General features: G+C 32.8%; 1 protein-coding gene across 1 annotated transcript; it reads left to right on the top strand.

Annotated features, from left to right (window-relative positions):
* The first annotated feature begins 660 nt into the window (after positions 1-660).
* Positions 661-20,891, top strand: LOC125652472 (neuronal acetylcholine receptor subunit alpha-2-like). Its single transcript, XM_048881691.2, has 6 exons — positions 661-1,107; positions 8,810-8,994; positions 9,630-9,674; positions 13,081-13,205; positions 15,435-15,970; positions 19,082-20,891. The coding sequence occupies exons 1-6, from the start codon at positions 1,068-1,070 to the stop codon at positions 19,489-19,491; spliced, it is 1,341 nt and encodes a 446-aa protein (XP_048737648.1). The 5' UTR covers positions 661-1,067; the 3' UTR covers positions 19,492-20,891.
* Positions 20,892-21,881: the final 990 nt, after the last annotated feature.

Below are 21,881 nucleotides of genomic sequence, written 5' to 3'. Positions count from 1 at the left end.
ACAGGCAAGCTTATTCTCACCGAGACAAATGTATACGTATGAACAGACAGTGTGACATGACCCTAAACCATGGTCATTTTGTCAAGGTCCACGCCACTCCACAAACAGTGATATATTATTCGTCCTGGCCATATAATACATGTAAGTTTGTAATGCATGACCATCAGGAGAATTGTGGACCTCCGAGTTTAAGACAATCATCATACGATCCTTTTGATTTCAATTGTTGGTGATCGCTACTAATGATTGATATTGTATATCATAAGTGATACTCAGGTGACCGTTAAGGCCCATCGGCCACTTGTTTATAGAAGTAACCGAATCGGAAATACTGCAAATAACATTACGAGAAGGTAAATGTGCTGGCTTTCAAAACGATATGAGAATAAATTTAGATGATCTTTGCATTTGCTCCCAATTGCATTCATGAGTAAAACAACAAAGCTTTGAAGAGGAAAAAGTAAATACGACAGTAATAATTAAAAAAAAAAAAAGCTTATCTAAATTGTGTTTGCATTCCAATTAAGACATAATGGCGCCCATAATACGCCGTGAGTGCACTGTATTGATCTGCCTGTCAGACGCTGAAGTACGGGTATACATCTTATTCATGAAAACCAGTGAACCCAGTGAGGGAAACTAAAACGCATCACAACACCTATAACACCTTAAACCCGTCATCGAGGTCGTATTGAAGTGTTCAATAACAAATTTCGTAAACGCATATTTCCTATGAAATAAACCATGTTGACATTGTAGTAAAATACAGATCATTGACATTTTTTCCTTTTGAAAGATAATTTCAAAAAGAAAATGGGAGAAAAATAAATGCGCCAGAGTATTAAAGAAGAACGTGACAGAATAGACAGTGAAAAAGTAGAGATCATTATTCGATGTATGTACGGGAACGAGACAAAGTGGTGGGTATTTAAAGAGACAATAGCTTATGTGGGGGTTCAGAAACAAATACGAACTTCTCAACCAACCTTTCCATTTAAAGTCCTTACAACAGAAGCAACTGTTTCATAGATAGAATAGGAGCGCAGTGGACCCGCGATTAACTCTACATGGTTCCCATCATGGAAATAGCGATTCGCCTCTGTATTGGTAAGTAGAGAGTAGATAGAATGTATCTTTTTTTTCCAAAAAATAATTTTTGTTGAAACACTTCATTTGCAAATGGTCTTTAAATTATTTTAAGATAGTCTTTAAATTTAGAATATTGATAAAACTTTTTGATAATTAACCTCTATAGAAATATACCGCAATAGTGTAATTAGAATTCAGCCTCCACAGTGGCAGGGAGAACAGTCAAAGAAAACGGTGACTACCCTGTCTACCTTCATTGATTGTAAGATAGGCATATCTTACAGAGGAAAACAACATGTTATATATACATACAATACATTTCACTAACTTCATTATAACGGTATACATATCTAGGGATGAATAAAGAATATTATGTCGCGACATCGTGTGAAATATTTATATTACGGTGTCAGTATTTTTGGTAATATTTTGAAAAAGTCAACACAGATATCAAATACGCGTATTTAGTAAGAAAAGTACTTACTTTCATTGTTAGTGTGAAAGAATGAGTTTTTCAATCAGCGCATTCACGTTGAGGTACATATACGCGTACGTGTATTGGCTTTGTAATTTTGGTCCATACGAAGAATAACTATTCTAATTGTTAGTGTTAAAGAATAATTTTTTTTTTTAAATTTCACCACATTCACGTTGAAGTACATATATGTACTTAGTATAATTTTGGTCAGTAAGAAGAATAATTATTTTAATTGTTACTGTTAAAGAATTAGTTTTTTTTTTTTTTTAAATTTCAGCACATTCACGTTGAAGTACGTATATGTACTTAGTATAATTTTGGTCAGTAATAAGAATAATTATTTTAATTGTTACTGTTAAAGAATTAGTTTTACAAATTTCAGCACGATCACATTGAAGTATACAGTTATCTTTTTTGAGTTCACAATAATAATGATAAAAAAAAAAGAAATCCATTGTTAGTCTGATTTCGTGACAAACAATAGACACGTCATTGATAGTAAAAGTTTTAACACGCACATTCACAGAGAATAGTATTATTGAATGTTTTGTATGAGTGTATTCATTTACTTCGCTTTATATAAACAATAGTGGATACACAATCTTAAAACCAAAATAAGTTAATCTCTAAAAGTAAATAAAGCATTTGATGACATTATTTTTTTTCTTTTACTTTTCAAATTAGAATCTTTCCATATTGATTTAAGAGATATTCTATTAATTCTCGCTATGCGTATAGATGGACATAGATTATCAAGTCATTGACAGAGAGAAAAAGACAATTGGTACTTTTCAAGATAAATATGCACTCCATTAAGCATTGTATGTGCTCATCTGGCCCCGGATCGCAAAAATTGAATTTTATATATACACATGTAGATATAGGATTAAATCACGTGTAAAAATGGACGTCACGTTTAGACTAACAAGTAAATCGCCTTTTCCGCTGGTGGCCATGATTTTTATTGTATATCGAAATCTTAATTTCCCTTTTCCCTGTTTTGAACTTGAGCTAGCAGGCCATATTTATATATATTAATATTATATTATTATTTCATGAGGCCTTATTTCATATTATTCATCAATATTTGGCAGTCATGTTTAATAATGCTTGACTAAAACAATATACTGTGGTCTTGCACTATTCTGAATTATGTATACCTGTAGAAGATCCCTACCAGAATAGATAATTTTTTCCGTGGTTATCTGTGGGAAGATTGATAATCCGTGATAACGATTTGGTAATTAATATGTGCATGTATTCTACATTTCGGCTGATTTAAAATTTCTTTGCGGGGGTGGGGTGGGGTTGAAGATAGCTCTTATTTTGTTTTGAACATATTTTATCGATCAAATCAAAAGGATTGGGAACAAGTTCTAACAACTTACAAGTCCCTCTCCCAAAATATTACAATATGTCTTGCAAGATAATAATTGATAGGTAAAATTTACAATACTAGACGAATCTACAAGTTTCATCTATTTTATGAACAACTGAAAAAATATTTATATTAGTTTGCAGACGTAAATTAACATAATTATTGAGGCATTTTCAAGAGTAGGTCTAATAAATGTTATGTACAATTTTGACAGATGTTTTCTAACAATTTTGAACTTTAGCTTTTTTAAAAGCCCTATTTTTTTTTTTTTTTTTTGAGATAGCTCTTATAGCAGAGAATGGAACAGATGACGAGCGTTGTAACTCAAAAATATACATCATGTAATTAACTCTCAATGTCCGAAGCATCCGGTCATGTGAGAGTATAATGAGTTGTGTTTCAGTCTGAATCACTAGATGACATATGGAAGGTAAATAGACTGAATGTACCCAAGGTTGGTGATAAAACCTTGTGTCGACCATTGACCGTTACGAAATACGCCATTCCAAATAATCTTAGATAATTTGAAATAATTCCAATGTTATTTATTACAATTGTTTTGATTGAACAAAAATAAAGCTGAACAAGAGTTTATACATCAATAAATCCGAAAACGCGATGTATTCATACACGCCTGAAAACAAATAACATAGTGCGGGGAAACTATTCAAATTTTTGCAATCGTTAATAAAGTGAATGAATTGGAATTATAAGAATCAAACATTCTTTTTGAAGAATTTATCGATGTGTAAACTCCGGACATTTTACTCACAAACTGAATAAAAGTGCGAATAAAAACTAAATAATATTTTGCGTCACTGAAAAAAATAATAATAAATGGTCTGACGTCATAATCAACATTTGATTGTGACGTAACAATAGTCTATAACGTCTTCTCTGTTGCGAGTTGGAAACCCAACAAGAGCGATTATGGGCATTATTCAAAGTTGTTTCTCTAAAAACAACAAGGTGGGCGCCTTGGATTCGGAGGAAATAGAACCATACCAATTAGTGCGTCAGCCTGTGGTGACGGATGAATTGTTGGAAGCTAAAGGAGGAATGGCCTTCAGTTTGACATTCGGAGCCTCCGAAAAATCCAAGATTCCACCAATTTGTATGATGAACGGCCAAAAGGAGGAGGACTTTGAAAAATGGCGAGGTATTTCATTCTTTTGAAAGAGTTTGGAGATTTTAGAAGGATAATTTATGTTTGTTTCAGTATATTTGAAATTTGATTTATTTTTCAAAATTTAGTAACCCAAGAGAAAATTCAAGTAAATAAGCAGAAGCGGGCGCAAGACAACAGAGACAAGGAAAGAGTCCAGAAACAGATTGAAACAGCGCAAAAAGAGATGGAGAGATTGGAGAAATACGTGAATCTAAAGGATGGGCAGTAGAAAGCGTGTTTTATGCACTGTGTATGATTAGTATAATTTTCATGAAAAGTATTTTTTCTCATATGTTGTTAAAAAAAATCATGTTAATCATGTTATTCATAGTCTGCAAATAAAAAGTAAAACGTACTTTGGCGTCTTTCCATTCATTCTTGATGCATTAGGTATACATGTACCTAAAGAATTTCGAGTATAGAAAACAAAATACATGTATTTCCAATATCCATGTGTTTTTCATCGTAATCACATTTCTTTCTAATGCAACGAACGTAGAAATTAATCAGTTGCCTCATTTTTTTTGTCTACTACATGTAAATGTATTTAAACTTTATAACTGTAAATGTTTTACAAGCTACATGTAGGTAAATTATCTAATGTACATGTAAATCTTCTGTACTGGAATTGAGTTAGAATTTTTCTGTATGTGAAAAAAAAGATGTTTCAAAATGACAAGCATATCAAGCATTGATCGCTGGTTTTGATTTTTTTTTTTTTAGAATCACGAAATAAATATATACCACTATTCTACACATTAGCGGAACCCCTCTACCATTGCGTAATTATTCGATGTTAATCACAATAACTCCAGAGGTACTGAATGAACCATGTGGGTTCGATCGGTTTAATAAATCTTTTTATTCGATCGGTTTAATAAACTATTCAAATAAATGAATGTTTTTAAATGGGGCATATGAAGCTTTAATCACGAATCAAAAATTACATTCCCTTCAGCCGATGCCTCGGGAATTTGAATTAGAGTGAGATAAACATTAAATACATTCTCTCTCTGTAAAACTGTTTCCATGCTGTGTTAGGTAAATATAGTTAACTCAGGATTCGCGTCGTGTGGCCGTCGCGGTCCGACCGATCTGATCTTCTGTTTTACGGCTATTTTCTATGCCACGGAGTGTAGGTTGTGGTTGACATGGGTAATTGTCTCCTCCTAGGAAATACATTTTTGCACAGTGCTAAATCATGTTCCTATATCATATGTATAGATTCTCAATTATGTCCTAAATGCCTTTTAATCATCCCCCCCTTCTCATTATCATTACAAATGCAGATGAAATTCGGGTTAGGTAGTGCATACGTTATGCACAGAAAGGATGACGTCACAACCCACTCTTCTGGCTGGAACATGAATTTGGCTGTCAATTTTCCAAACAAACGAATTCAAACAATAGAATAGACATGATGATTGGAGTTAATCATAAATCGGAAATACATAGCGCAAAGTTACACTTAATTAAGGCAATGACATAAAAATGTAAAAATAATTTCTCTCTCTCTCTTTTTTTTTTTTTTTTTTTTTTTTAGCAAATAATGTGTACTCAGTTGCGTATTTGCGTATAGGCAGCTACGCGCCTGATCGGTGTGATATATGCCCGCAAACTTTTAAAGAAAAAAGAAGAGATGAAATTGAAAGTATATAATAATCGTAAATATTGACTACAATCAACATCAAACATCATCATGCCTTGATTCAAACAGATTATTTTTCCTTTTTTTGAATCGTTTCTGGTGAAATGAATTCAAATGGGGAAATGGGGAAGTTCCACCTTGGGGACGAGATTCGCTGTTTTAGACTCGGTAAATCCTCGACTTAGACCGCGAATCTTGTCCCCTAAGTGGAATTTCCCAATCCTACTCTCATTCTGATGTTTGATTGATTACAATATATGGATTTACGCTGATCTGCATATCTGGCAATATTTCAGCCATTTTACGGCGGTTAACTAACTGAAATATGTTCGGTTATGAGTATTGTGAGTTTCCCTGACGACCCCCAGTGAGCCTACTTTTTTTCGAAAATCAGGGAAACAATCTTTTGCTTGCCATGGGGGTTGTGATCCTTGACACGGGGAACTCTTTAACGTCCTATCCGATATATATGAAATATGAAAAGCCCTAGCACTAACGGGCGGATCCAGGAATTGTGGTTACGGGGGGCGCCACTTTATGAGGCAGGGGGTCTGGATTTTATAGGACTTGAAATATGTCTCCTATTTAGTCATTTGTACTATTTTCTATCATTTTTAATAAGGTAAAATTATGAAATTACGCAAATTTTAAGGGTGTTTGGAAAAAATTAAGTTCTCTCAATAGAGTAATTCAAGAAATCAAAAGATTTTGCCATTTATTTCTCCGGAAGTGGAAGAAATTATTGCTTCTTTTATCGTTTAGTACATTTTTTCTGGACAAGACACCACGATTTACCTTAAATTTGAAAATTTACACGGAATAACCGTTCAAAAGTTATGTCCACGATTAATTTTTTTTAAAAAATAGATCAAATTACAAAGTCAATTTCATAGGTCAAACATTTGGTACCAAAGGAATGGCATACACGTGTGAAATATGAAAACCCTATCACGATCCGTTTAAAAGTTATAGTTAAATGTTGACCCATGTAAAGTTTTTGTGTGGACAAACAGACGGACGGACAGACCAAATTCCCCCGAATCTACGATTACCGGGGGGGGGGGGGGCATAAAACATTTACTGTTCATTATGTAGACATGCATATTATTGTTAAATAGTTTCGAGAAATAGAATCTCCGTTAAAAGGTAAATCGTGGTTTCATTTTTTCATGCACAAATGATTATAAAAGCCATCAAATAAAAATCAATTTGCTAAAACTTCACTGACATTTTAATTGGTGACTATTTGCAATAACATGTAAAATATCCAAATATTTGATTCACTCTTCAGATCTTTCAAAAAGTTCAAACGTCACTCCTCATTAACTTTTTAAAATGCTACGTAAATTTTAAAGTCATGTAGGCCTAATTGGTGGGAAACAATTTAAATGTTAAAAGAAATGAAAATGTCAGTGACATGCGTGTTTATAGCCTTTCTATAGAAAGATACACAAGTTAAAAAATAGGAAAAATTAACATTGGCCGTGCCAGTCCAAATAAAAAAAATCGAGGTAAACATTTGTCTTGCTCCTAAATCAAAAAAATCACAAATAAAAACACATGCTTTTTCCCATAGTTCTATTCCATTCTTCATACTTCTTCCTATTGATGCAAATTGTCCCGAACAAACTATAATTATAAATATTTGTCAACTTACTCCACAATAAATGTCTCTATAATGCAGCTTTTGAATAAACAATGATCTTGGGCAGAAAAGGTTTAAATCTATAACTTAAATAGACTTGTTAAGGTTTGACTTAGTATATTGTTCGGCCACTAGAATCACTTAATCACCAGTGTTTGTGTTTTTTACTGAAAAAAAAGCTTTACTTCAAACAGAATAAAGACCTCGTCACATCGTGAGATTTAGTACATTGACATTTGACGTGTAAAATCTTTGAAGAATTCAAACGATTAGATTGCAATCTCTCTAAAGTAATACTAAGTATATTTCTAAGCACTGATCACAAACATCATATTATAAAGAAATGAATTGAGTGAGGGCTTCACGAGCTCCTCTCTACAGAATGATGAAAAGAATAGTTTCAGATATTTATGTACATGTAGAAATTTATCTTTTATTGACAAGTAACATACTTGTAAACAGAAGAATATGACATTGAATGGACACAAAATAGATTTTATAACGATCATAAATAGATAAAAATATAACTGGACTGCAATATTACATTACATATAAACAACTAATCTTATTTTGATTTTAAGCATTCATTTGACATTATCTGCAGAACATTTTATTAATTTGAAATTTTTGCATATGTTCAAAAATTATTTTCATTTTTTTCTCGGATTTGCCTCAACTGTTTCACGAAAAATTAGTATAATGTATGTATTTTATGAATATTTTGGATAAGCTCATTTCTACTATCAACATACTCTGCACATTTAAAAAAATATATAAAGAATACTGCTGAATTAACAACCACCACAACTGACAAATTTCTGTCTTTGGGACACTCAGATATATATATATATATATATATATATATATATATATATAGAGAGAGAGAGAGAGAGAGAGAGAGAGAGAGAGAGAGAGAGAGAGATAAATATAGATAGATAAGATAAGATAAGTTTATTCCAATTTTGGGCCCAGAGGGCATAACAGTAAGACAGTTTATGAAGAAGGAAAATCAAAAAAGAAAGAAAGTTTACAACATTAACTACAGGTTACATAGACTGCAAACTGCATGTGGATGCAGCATGTTGGGGAAACAAGTACATACATATATGAATTGCTAATCATGTATATATACTAGTAGATGGACAGTATCAGTATTATACCAATATATGAATAATAAACTATAATGGTTTTTGCAGTTTTAAAGCATCACTTCTTTTTCTGAAAGTTTGCACTAAATATTCACTCAATTTGACAATTACTGGTTTGTCTTCATTAATCATCAACCAAGTAAATTTGTCCTTATTTGTTAGATAGATAAAATTTTTGTTGAGCTTGTATATACCATTAAAAAACATATTTCTCTCTTCAACATAGAATATATATATTGCTTGCAAATAATGCAGGTATCTGTCTTATCCGGGTCGTTCAGTGTCAGGGCCTAGGAGGGAGCCCGCCGACCTACTCAAGAACCCTAGAGACAGACCTTCGGACGGAACTGTTTACCACGGGCTCTTATTCGGAACTACAACGACCAAATGAGAGAACGAACGTTGCGGTATCTATGACGATTCTCACTGTCAACGATCTGGTGAGAGGATTTTATTTTAAAAAAAACCTTTTTATTTCTTTATTTATATATTTATCATAATCATTATTAATTTTTACAAAATTTTGAAATACATCTATTCATGTGTTATTTTCATTAATATTGGTATGGACAAGCTATAATTTATGAAATATCTATAAGCCTTGTTGTGATAGAAAGCGTGTTTGATATGTACAATGACCTTCAAATCCATTAATAACTACGAGTCTATGGAGAATCACATTTTATGCATGCAGATTCATTGAATGTCATCTACAAAACCCTTTGCACAAAAAGGTTTTGATTGAATGTCATGTACTGTACCTACAAAATGTTTTTTATACAAAAAGATTTTATGCAAATTGTGTTAGTAATTTACAGTACTTTTGAGTCGGTCCCTCCGTAAGGTGCAAACGTTTAAGCATCCGTTAGGTCAGTACTCAATTTCTTTCGTCTCATTGTAATGCATGCAACATTAAGTCCAAATAACGGGAGAACAAACAATTCTATTGTGAGTATTGTAAATACCAAAAATAAACAGATGGAGTGTATTTCACAAAATCAATATTCACTGATCAAGTTTGCACTTCTCTCAAAAGTGATTAATTTACTTTTTCAATTATCATTTTTCTCGGCAGGATATCAAGAACCAAGTCATGTCTGTGTCGGGGTACCTGTCACTGGTGAGAAAAATCTGTCTATCATTGTTCACGCGAGTATGTTAAATCCATGTATTAAATATCAATAGAAATGGGGAAGGTAGGACAACTATTGCATCCACAATGTATGTAATACATGTGTACATGGATTCTGTTAAGTCAATCGAAGCGACACGATTTAATCACGATAATGTCTTCTAAAATTTGATTCAGTGCTGGAATGGTGTATAGAGAATTAGGGGCTCTCTGAACCATATTTGGCCCAAGGTCTTTTTTTTTTTTTTTTTTTTTTTTAAAGATTTAAATTTAGTTTGAAGATGCTAATATCACACGTTTTATTACACAAAGTTTCTCAAACCATTTCACCCCGCATTTCATGATGTCTTAAGGCAGTTTGAAATGGAGTGATGTGTCGAAAAATTGTCAAACATTCATATAAAATTACATGTTGTGTATGAATTCAAATTTTATTCATTCACATCACGGCAGTTATGAAATTGAAATTAATACATTTTGTGATTCAATACATTAACAATATTGTAGTAAACTGCTATGATGTGATATTAGTTGATTTTAGATTTATTCGTTGCCAGCTAATCAAATTTTATGCATTTGTCGTCATTACTTTTAACCTGTCACTAATAACACATGCACCATTTAAATAGTCGAATATTTATACAATCTGAAACGTATGTGATAATATGCATGCATCACGCGTCATTGAAGTATGAATCTAACTGTTAATAAGTCGGAAATAGGCGACAACGTAACAACTTTTATTTCCTATGAAATTGGGGCCAGTTTCGTCCCTTAAAGTCCGGGGGCTACACTATCAGGTACACTTTCAGGTTCTTTGTCTTCGGGATGTTATGTAGTTACACGCTGTGTATAGGATTAATTTGAGAGTATCTGGTATAGAATAGATCTCGGTTAATTTGAGACAATCTGATAGAGAATCGATGCATTCCTAATTATCTAAAGAGCAGTAATCAATAGTAATGTTGAGAAAGTGAAATATGGTGAAATGTCTTGGCAAAATTAAGAAATGTTATCCGTCCAAACTTTCACGCCGTTTGACGCAAGCACTATAGTAATAATATTGAACCATTGTAATTCGTAAGCTTGCAATAGCTATATACATATCCACAATTTTGCCCAAAAGAATGTAATTGATTGATTTTTTTGCGTCCCGTCGGGGATTTTTCACTCCTACTGAGACGTCACCTATCGTCAGATAATTATGTCCACTTGTCAGATCTTTATGTCGACTTGTCAGATATCTATGTCAACTTGTCAGCTATCTGTGTCAACTTATCAGATATCTATGTCAGCTTGTCAGATCTTCATGTCCACTTGTCAGATATCTTTGTCAACTTGTCAGATATCTATGTTCACTTGTCAGATATCTATGTCAACTTGTCAGATATCTATGTCAACTTTTCAGATCTTCATGCCGACTTGTCAGATATCTATGTCAACTTGTCAGATCTTTGTCAACTTGTCAGATCTTTATGTCAACTTGTCAGATATCTATGTCAACTTGTCAAATATCTATGTAAACTTGTCAGATCTTCATGTCGACTTGTCAAATATCTATGTAAACTTGTCAGATCTTCATGTTGACTTGTCAGATATCTATGTCAACTTGTCAGATCTTTATGTCGACTTGTCAGATATCTATGTCAACTTGTCAGATCTTCATGTCGACTTGTCAGATATCTATGTCAACTTGTCAGATCTTTATGTCCACTTCTCAGATCTTTATGTCCACTTGTCAGAAAATAATCACCATGACTAGGAACTCAGTATCTTAATATCAAAGCGTGTTAATTGCACTGTCATATAAATGTCATCATGATATCTGACAAATCGACATAATTTTCTGATAAGTCATCATAATAATCTGACAAGTCGACATAAAGATCTGACAAGTCGATACGATTATCTGACAAATGTAGGCAGAACTATGCCACCATAGTCACCAGCTGTAGGTGTAGTACCACAATTAGACCTATGCTGAGCGCTCATGGCCGTAGCAGGGGGGGGGGGGTCGTTATCGTGCCAACGCCTGTCGCGATACTGGACCCCGGTTTTTAAGGTCATATCCGAGTTCTTCTAAATGCCGAGCGTTTGGTAAAGGAGCAATCACTACCTGTTTTAACGTCTTAGGTTTGACGCGACCATTGCACGAGCGGGGACTCGATTCACGATCTCCCCGTACGAAGCGAACGCTCTACCACTAAAATACGACCCAAAAAATGTAGAAAAAGCAATTCTGGTAATTCACAGCTTGCCTTTGCTGTACATGACTCATGAAGGGATAAGAAAAATTACCATTGTATAAATATGTCATTTATCAAACTAATAAATGACTAAAAACTGAAATTGCATATTGCATACATATAATTGGCTGGCTTAAATTAGAAATTTGACTAATAACTACAAATTGACTAACTATATATTTGTGATATCAATCAAAGGCATCGGTACCACTAACGGCATTTTAAAGATTTCAAAATGATATTGTAGACATATTACATATATTTCAATTCAAGCATAAAAGTACATGTATGTATTCCATCCATCGTTATTGCGTGGACAAGTACTATTACTGTGTCCATACAGACTGCAAAATAAGATTATATCTATTAATTGTTCATTCTGTATCCATACAGACTGCAAAATAAGATTATATCTATTAATTGTTCATTCTGTATCCATACAGACTGCAAAATAAGATTATATCTATTAATTGTTCATTCTGTATCCATACAGACTGCAAAATAAGATTATATCTATTAATTGTTCATTCTGTATCCATACAGACTGCAAAATAAGATTATATCTATTAATTGTTCATTTTTCCCCAGATTTTGAAACATGTTTATCTTTATGACATTTTGTGGTCTTTTCATATCGTCCTTTATAATGAATTACACATAAAATCACTGAAAAACCTCACAAGGAAAGCGTTGTAACGATACATGATCAGGATATGGGGCTCACGGCGGGTGTGACCGGTCAACAGGGGATGCTTACTCCTCCTAGGCACCTGATCCCACCTCTGGTGTGTCCAGGGGTCCGTGTTTGCCCAACTATCTATTTTGTATTGCTTGTAGGAGTTATGAGATTGATCACTGTTCGTTATCTTCACTTTGCATGTTGTAGGGATATCAGATTACATTTCACACTTGCAAACATTTTCCCAAATATTCCAACTGCACCCCCCCCCCCCGAAAGAAAAACAAGACCAAAGAGAAATCAGTCTACATTAACATCAGGGAAACTTTAGGAGTAGAAAATTGAATTTTATCTTGGGATCTGAAATCTGATGGACACTCTAGTACTTGATACTGTGGCTAGCTATTGTAACTGATAGTAACTTGTTGAGTATTCTAATCGACACAGGATATCCCACGCTGTATTTCAGGAATGGACCGATAGCAGGCTGTCGTGGAGTAACACGTCGGCCACATCCCAAGACTACTCCAACATCCGATTTCTGTTCAGCACCGAGAGTTATGTATGGCGTCCGGCCATCATCATAGAGAACTCGTAAGTTTCCGACATCTGTAGACCTGCATACTGTACAATGTTAATCGATAAAACTACGGAATATATAGGCCAATATTGTATTATCTAAAGCTATTCTGATTGAATGTCATCCAAAAAGTATCATACACGTTTCATCATAACAGAATATACCGGTACTAGATACCTGCTCGCAAAAATTAGCATGATCATTCATTTGAAAATAGAGGATACAAACATTTGTGCAGGTTAGCTTTAAGTAATATTGATAACTTTAAATAACCTTTCATAACAGTTGAAGTATTTGCGCCATATTAACATTTCCCCAAATAATTGAAGATATCATCAATCATTTGATGATATCAATAATTCAATTAATGGGATTAATGGAATTATATCAATTTCATCTATTGAATTGACGCGCGCATCATTGTTGTAGAAAATTAATTTAGAGCTCGGTATAAATAATTTGATGATCTCTTTAATTCAATTTAGATATCTTTAATCATTTACAACGGCTTTGTAAAAAGAATTAATGCATGCATCAATAAAAAGAGTAATAATTCATATAAAGAGATCATTATATAGGATACATTTTTCACAACGCAGCGCGGGTTATTTCCTCCTGAATACAGGGGGCGCACAATACATTGGGGCCCTCAAGCGATTGCGTCGTTATAAGGAATATAGAGAATTTACTATCTCCGATTGTAATTAATTGTCTGTTTAGGAATTTTTCTTAGAATGAAGTGTAATTAATGAAAAATAATATGACTGTTGATCAAGTGGTTTTGCATGTATTTTAGAAATATAAAAATAAAAGCGAGAAATATTTTTTCGCGAGTGATGTTTCTCGCGAAATTACGCGATAGTAAATTCCTCGCATATATTTAGGAATTCACAGTATGTGTCCCTTGTGCATTGATTTGTTTTTGCATGCAGTGTTGGGTCATGATGTAACAACTCTGTAAATATTAGTCCTCAACTTATTTAGATCGGGATCTTTAGCATATTTTCAATTCGTCAATATTAATTTTAATCAATATTTTCGACGACTAAGACACAATTAGATATGCCAGAAATTACATGTGCAACAAACGCATGTTCATTATTAACTTGCTATGGTTTCACTGTGGTCAGGGACATATAAATTATGTTAGTAAATGTCTCTGCTGCGGACAGTGAACGGGACATTACATAATTACATGTTTATCAAATCCTTATCTAATACAATCTTTCTGTTGAATGGCCTCTCACTTTTTACGTAGCTTTTCCACTATTATTACAAGCATATAGTGGGCCATTTCAATGATTTTACATGCCAAGTAAGTTCGATCTATATATCTAAGAAAACGAAGAAAGATTTTGGTTCTATCAGATATATAGCATTACGTAGATATCAGTTTTTGTTCGGGAAGACAATAATGTAACGTTATATGTAATTTTGCTTCATGTAGACCCTCTGAATAGGTTTTCTAACAAATATATTAATATCAAAAGTTTACAAACATTTTTTCTGTCATTGAAATAGTAAGTCACAATTTTACAACAAAAAATTTTCAACACCAAATGACAGCTAATATTGCTTTGAATATCTGCTCGCTCTAAAAATATTGTGCGCATCTATTGAAGTAATGATATCATTAATTCAACTGGAGTTATTACGCGCAATAATTGAATTAAATTGATGCGCGTATTAATTGGATTGAATTGATACGCACATTAATTGAATCGATCCGCGCACTCATTCAATTGAAAAAAAAAGCAATAATTCAATTATTGTGCGTATTAACTGAATTTCTCTTATTTTGAGTTATAGCATGCAAATGGTTGATATCATTGGTTTATTTGAAGAAAGCAAAAATTCAATTATTGTGTGCTTTCATTAAGCAGAATTATTAATGCTATAAACAATTCAATTTGCGAAATAATTCAGAATTGAGGATAGCGTTGATTATTTGAAGAAATCTTTAATTGAATTGTTGCGCGCATCAAATGAATTGAGGATATCTTCAAATAAAGATATCTTCCATTATTTGAGTTTATGTTAATTTGGTGCTCCATATTCAAGACAAAAATTTACAGAGTGCATTAATGACATCATCTAGTTTTAAAAAAAACCCCATATTTCTGTCTATTAGTATTTTATAAACAATGTATCGTAATAAAGGATAATACGAAAAAGAGACTAATAGTATTTGATATATAAGGAAGGGTCATCACCTGCTATATCTAGAAACTTGTATTTCTTAGGGTCGATGATATTTCTGTCATCAGCGATAAAAATATACCAATGAGGATAGCTAGCGGTGGCCGCATCACGTGGAATCCCGCGGGAATATACCTCGTGGCCTGCAGCTCTGACATTACCTACTACCCCCTCGACGAGCAGACATGTTCAGTAAAGGTCAGCACGTGGGGATACACAAGCAATGAGATCTACCTCAATTTTGATGCCAATCCAATTGATATGACATTCTACAGTGAAAACGGAGAATGGCTACTTGTAGACGCGAAGGGAGAGAAATCGAAGGAGCAAGCCCGTGGAGGCCAAACTTTTTCAAGTCTCACATTCAGCATAACATTGCAAAGAAGACCTATGTTTCACGCTTTAAACACCATTGTTCCAGTGATTCTGATGGCTTTTCTTATTCCAATGGTATATAAACTCCCGGTGGATTCCGGGGAGAAAATCGGATACTCTCTCACAGTATTGCTGGCTTATGCTGTTTACCTGTCGCTGATTTCGGACAATATTCCCAGTACATCAGTCACCGTTTGTTACCTCAGTAAGTCGTTATGGTTACCTTAGTAATATGTAATGATTACTTTAGTAATAAGGAATATTATTCAGTAGTAGCTAGTGTCCTTAGTAAATTTAGGTTAGCAAAGTTTTCGCATATTTCAAGTAATTTTTAGCTTCATTATTGTTGAATTTGAGCCTGTGAGATTTATTAGTTGACTCGCCTTAGTTTGATTTGCTTGTTCTAATTAAGCGTACGATTTGCCTTACTTTATTGCGACCTTGACTTTCGACCTTGAATACCATTATTGCATTGTTTCGGAGTCCTTCGTGTCGTCATGTCGTCTAAACATTCATTCATTCAAGTCCCCTTTTGGTCGTCTCGCTTTAGTTTGATTTGTTTTGTCCTAGATATAATATAACTTACCACTTATCTTATCTGGCAGCGGATGTGACCGGTCGACAGGGGATGTTTTCGTACTCCCACGCACCTGATCCCACCTCTGATGTGAACAAGGGTCCCTGTTTGCCCTACTCTTAAGTTTATATTTTTTATAGGAATTGTGATATTAATCACTGTTCGTTATTTTCACTTTTTTATTTAAAAATAAAATAAAAATTGATAACTAGGCCTATAAATTTAATGAATGAAAGGTGAAAATAAAGAACAGTGATCAATCTCATAACTCCTATAAGGAATACAAAATAGATAGTTGGGCAAACACAGACCACTGGATATACCAAATGTAGGCTTAGGTACCTAGGATGAGTAGGCATTCCCCTGTAGACCGGTCACACCCTATATCTTGATCAGGTAAACGGAGTAATCCGTAGTCAAAATCAGTGTGCCAAGAACAGCCTAACAATCGGTATGAAACAGACAGCATTTGACCCAATGATAGGTTGTATTGGCAAACTAGATCATTATAACGACCATAAAATTTGCGATATGCTTACTTTAAAACGAGACTGTCGAAACCCCTGTAACATATGGCACGTCATTTTTACATTATTCCTCTTTAAAGATATCTCATAAATTTTTACAAGATATCTTATATCCTTTATACGATATTTTCTCAAGTTTATGAGATACAATGTATCTTATAAAACGTATAAGATATCTTGTATGTTTTATACGATATTTCATAAATCATATTCACAATTCAAGGGTTATTGATTCATTACCTCGCACTAACCCTTGAAATCAGTCGCTATATAAAAGTGGGGCTCATTAGACCATTACACAATCCACTATAAATAAACCATCCAATGAAATCACAGCATCTTGTTAATGTGTACATGGATACAAATGACGCAATCTCATAAGTGCTGTTTTGATAAACACTTGCATTTGTAATATTTACACCACTAATTACGTTTATTGATAGTAGATGAAGTTTGGAAGCCTTTTTGCTTTTAAGACAATATTGTTTTTATTTGAATCTCTCGCTTCGCATTGTTGTAAATAGAACCTCATTCTCATTGGTTCCCACTCTTTTGTGGAAACAATCAGAACGAGCCCAACTGTTTGATAGTCACTGATGTCAAGGGTTAGTGGGAGGTAACGAATCAATATTCAATAACCCTTGACTTGTGAAGATGCTCATAAATGAGTTTTATAAGATGTCTTATAAAAGAGAGTTTATAAGATATCTAATATGTTCTACAAGATATCTCATAAACTTTATGAGATATCTTGTTTAATATACAAGATATCTTATAGAGTTTATGAGATATGTTATATAGTTTATAAGATGTCTTATATATTTTATGAGGTATCTTATAAACTGTAAATTACTTGAAATATCTTATAGAATATATGAGATATCTTATAAAATATGTAAGATATCTTATAAACTTTCTTTTATAAGATATCTTATGAAAGTGATAAGGTATCTTATAAAGCTTATGAGGTATTTCATAAAAATTCTTTTATGAGATATCTTATAAAAGTTACAAGATATCTTATAAAGTTTATGAGATATCGTATATGATATATAAGATATATATGTTTTATAAGATATCTTATAAAACTAAATTTATTAGATATCTATTTTATGAGATATTTTATAAGCTTTATAAGATATCTTGTTTTTAGAAAATATGTAGATATCTTACGGAGTTTATGAGATATCTTATATAGTTTATAAGATATCATATATATTTTATGAGATATCTCATAAACTGTGAATTATATGAAATATCTTATAAAATTTATTATAAATCTTATGAGAAATAGAAGATATCTCATAAATTATACAAGATATCTTTATAGACGAAGAAATATAAATAACGTGCCATAGTAAAATCAACTTGTTTGTGACGTGATTTTCGCGGTTGGCCAGAAAATCCGTCATTATATCCAATTCCTCAGCCAAAAATGTACATCGATACATAGAGTTGAGCATAACCTACTTGAATTGACCACAACCTGCGATCCAGCTCTACGCTTGATGTTCATATATGTAACTGTTAATGACACATATTGAACTTACATCACTATTTGAATTATGAATGTGATCAAATCAAATTATTTCGTAATATATGTCAAAACATAAAATTTCCAAATAATAATAAAAAAGAGTAAATGTCCTATTCTTCCATAGAAAAATTTAATGCAGAAATGCCTTATAGGTTATGAAACTGTAATCGTTATCTAATATTAAATATCAAGTAGACATTTGATCGAAAAGGAAATTATCAGTCAGAAACTAGTTCTTCTACCAGCTTTTTAATGAAATCAAGTGTATTAACCCCTATACTTTATAAATACTAATTAATAATAGGTTTACTAGAATTAAACTTTTCTATATTTGTGTTTCCTTTATTAGCTCACCTGAGCTATTCTGATCACCTTTTGTTTGTCCGTAAAATTTACATATTTTCATCTTCTCCAGAACCACTGGGTCAAATTCAACCAAACTTGGTACAAATCATCCATTGGTGAAGGGAATTCAAGTTTCTTCAAATGAAGGACCATACCCCTTTCAAAGGGGAGATAATCACGTAGCAGTTCATGCTTTCATGTATTGTACAAAAAGGGGAAAATATATTTCTTTATTAACCTTCAGTATCCGTTAGTAAAAATGTTAAGAGAAAAACCAAATGAATACAAATATAAAAGATTAATTTCATTTTCTGCATTTTTCGTTTTTAGCTGTGTTTCTACTCATCGTTCTGGCTCTGAGTGTCATTTCTGTTGCCTTCGTGATACTAGTGATCGCCACGTATCACCATGGTGATCGTGTCGTCTCTGCACGGCTGGCTCGGATTGGTCACTTCATGGCTGTTGCAACATGCGATGGAGGTTGCTCCTGCTGTTGCAAAAAGAAACAGCACAATGACACCGTAATACCATTCCAGGAAGAAACAAACAAACTGCCACCGAAAGTCGGGATCTCGCAGATAGGCCTTGACGAATCGGAGACAGAATCAACGAAAGAAATGACATTCCAAGATTTTTCCAAACTTCTTGACAAATTTTTATTTCTTGTGTACATGTTGATTGTTTTATTAACATCAATGACTTTTGCATTGCTTGGCCTGTATCACTACACTACATTGTGATTGGGTCCGGAAGGGCCTTTTTTTTTTTAACATATTGGGGAAATTTGAAGAGGGTGAGTGTACAAAAAACTAAACACTATAAGCAAATCCTTGTCGCATGATGTGAAGTAAATTCTCAAACCAAAATAATGAATCTTAACAACACCATGCTCTCGTTGTTTTCAAAGTAATTATACATGGATATGTCATTACCTTGGTATCTTAAGTAAAAGAGAAATATCCTTTTAACACATTGATATTAAAACATGTACTAACTTTGGTGACACCCAAAAGAAGCTTGTGTTTGTAAGCATGAAAGGGGACCAAATCACCATCGTATGAAATAGAATGGAAAAGCTCAATTAATTAAAAAAAAAAAAGAAGCTTTCAATAGGCCGAATATGGCGTGTGAAACGTTGCAACATTATACTAATCTTGATTTGTCTTCTACAGTCTTATCATTCATATGCGAAAATCTTGATTTATATTCGATAATCTTGATGTTTATATGCGAACAATTTAATGTACATTCGATAATCTTAATGCTTATATGCGTAAATCTAGATTTATATTCGATACTCTTGATGTTTATAGGCGTAAATATTGCTTTGTATTTCGATAATCTTGATATTTGTATGCGAAAATTATCGAATATAAATATTTATTGAATATAAATCAAAATTTATCAAATGTAAATATGAAGATTATCGAATATAAATCAAACTTTTCACATATATATTATGATTGTCGAATATAAATAAAAATTAATTCATATAATACTTGATTTTTATTCGATAATCTTGGTATTTACGTCCGAAAATCTTAATTTATCTGCGATAATCTTGATATAAATATGCGTAAATCATCGAATGAAAATAATAAGAGTATCGAATATACATAAAGATTTTTGCATATAAATATCACGATTATCGAATATAAATCAAGTTTTACCCATATAAATCACGATTTGTGTAATATTGAAATGTTTTACATAGCCGAAACCGATACCCGCACAACATACGTTCCGGAGAAATGCCTATATATTAAAGGGGATTTTTAAGGTCGTTCATATTTCAAATTACTGCTGTACAATTGCATTGCATGATGGAACGTGGACTAGTTATTGAAAGAATGCCAGTAGAAACCAATCTGATTAAAATAAGATCTTTGATCCGCTCCGTTATTGTTATGTCGCTACACAGCAATTTTAATCAGATTGAGTAGGAACAGGCTTGAAATCAATTGTTTATTTGTTAAGTTCACTTTATTCTGTTTTGTCATATTCATATATTTAGTAACAGTTAGCAATGGATTGGATAATACACAAAGAAATGATAGGTTTATCTGAACATCAGATCTAACGGAATCTTGTCATAGTTTGTAACATCGATATCAACTGTAATAAAACACTGGGTAAAATGGACTTATTGTTTTACTTGTCTTATACTGACCTCCAGATCATTTCCTTTTCCGGAATAATTATCGATATCAGCGGCAGCTACCCTGTCGGATTGTGTAACTGTTCCTAACATTGTGCATGAAAGATAACTTTAAAATCACATAATTCCGTGGGATCAAATATTCGTGGTTTAAGAAATGACATATTGGAGGGTATTTGATTTTCGCAGGTGGAGTTTTATGTTCATAAAGGAGTGCCATCTTTTGCTGTTTATGAATGGTTCGAATTCGTCGATATTTTCTTATACATAAGTATTAAAATATGTATATTACTCCTCTCTCCTGATGAAATATATACACTGTACATGAACACCTTCACGTCAATAAGAATTAATGAAACATGTAAAAATGTACTTCCCATAGGGGAATATCAAAGATATTTTCCGACGAAAAAAAACCCAAACCCGAATTCCAATTGTTTACTTCTAGAAATGACATAAATCGATCATATTCCAGACCAAAATTCCATTTGGCATTAGACGAACAAAAATAAACTCCGCTGTCATCTAAATTCATCATTTGAGTGTGGATATTAATATAATTTTTTCTAACTTTTGAATTATTTAACAGTCCGTAGTATTACAGTTCATAGCGTTACATTTAGCACATTCAGGTGAATGAATTGGTGTACTAAAATTAAACTTTTCATAAAAAGCATTGTGTAAGACAGGAAAGAACGAAGAAATTATTGAATGGAAAGAAAAACAATACAAAAAGAAGATGCATTAGATCTGAGAATGATATTATTTAGAAGTGTATAGAGAGAAAATATTCGTCATACTAACCCCCTAAGACGCATGCTGTGGTGATTTAAAACTGTTGTTAAGTTAACAAACGTACACATATTTCCAGAGGGAAACGAAGTATTAATATTCCTGTATTATAAAACAATAAATCTTTAAATTATTATTGTATAAGTAAAACTGTCTGAGTGATATGTATGATGTAATTCA

Source organism: Ostrea edulis, chromosome 5 (genome assembly GCF_947568905.1).
Source record: "Ostrea edulis chromosome 5, xbOstEdul1.1, whole genome shotgun sequence".
Taxonomy (NCBI): domain Eukaryota; kingdom Metazoa; phylum Mollusca; class Bivalvia; order Ostreida; family Ostreidae; genus Ostrea; species Ostrea edulis.
The sequence above is the reverse complement of the archived record's forward strand: the minus strand, read 5'-3'. Positions and strand labels throughout refer to the sequence as shown.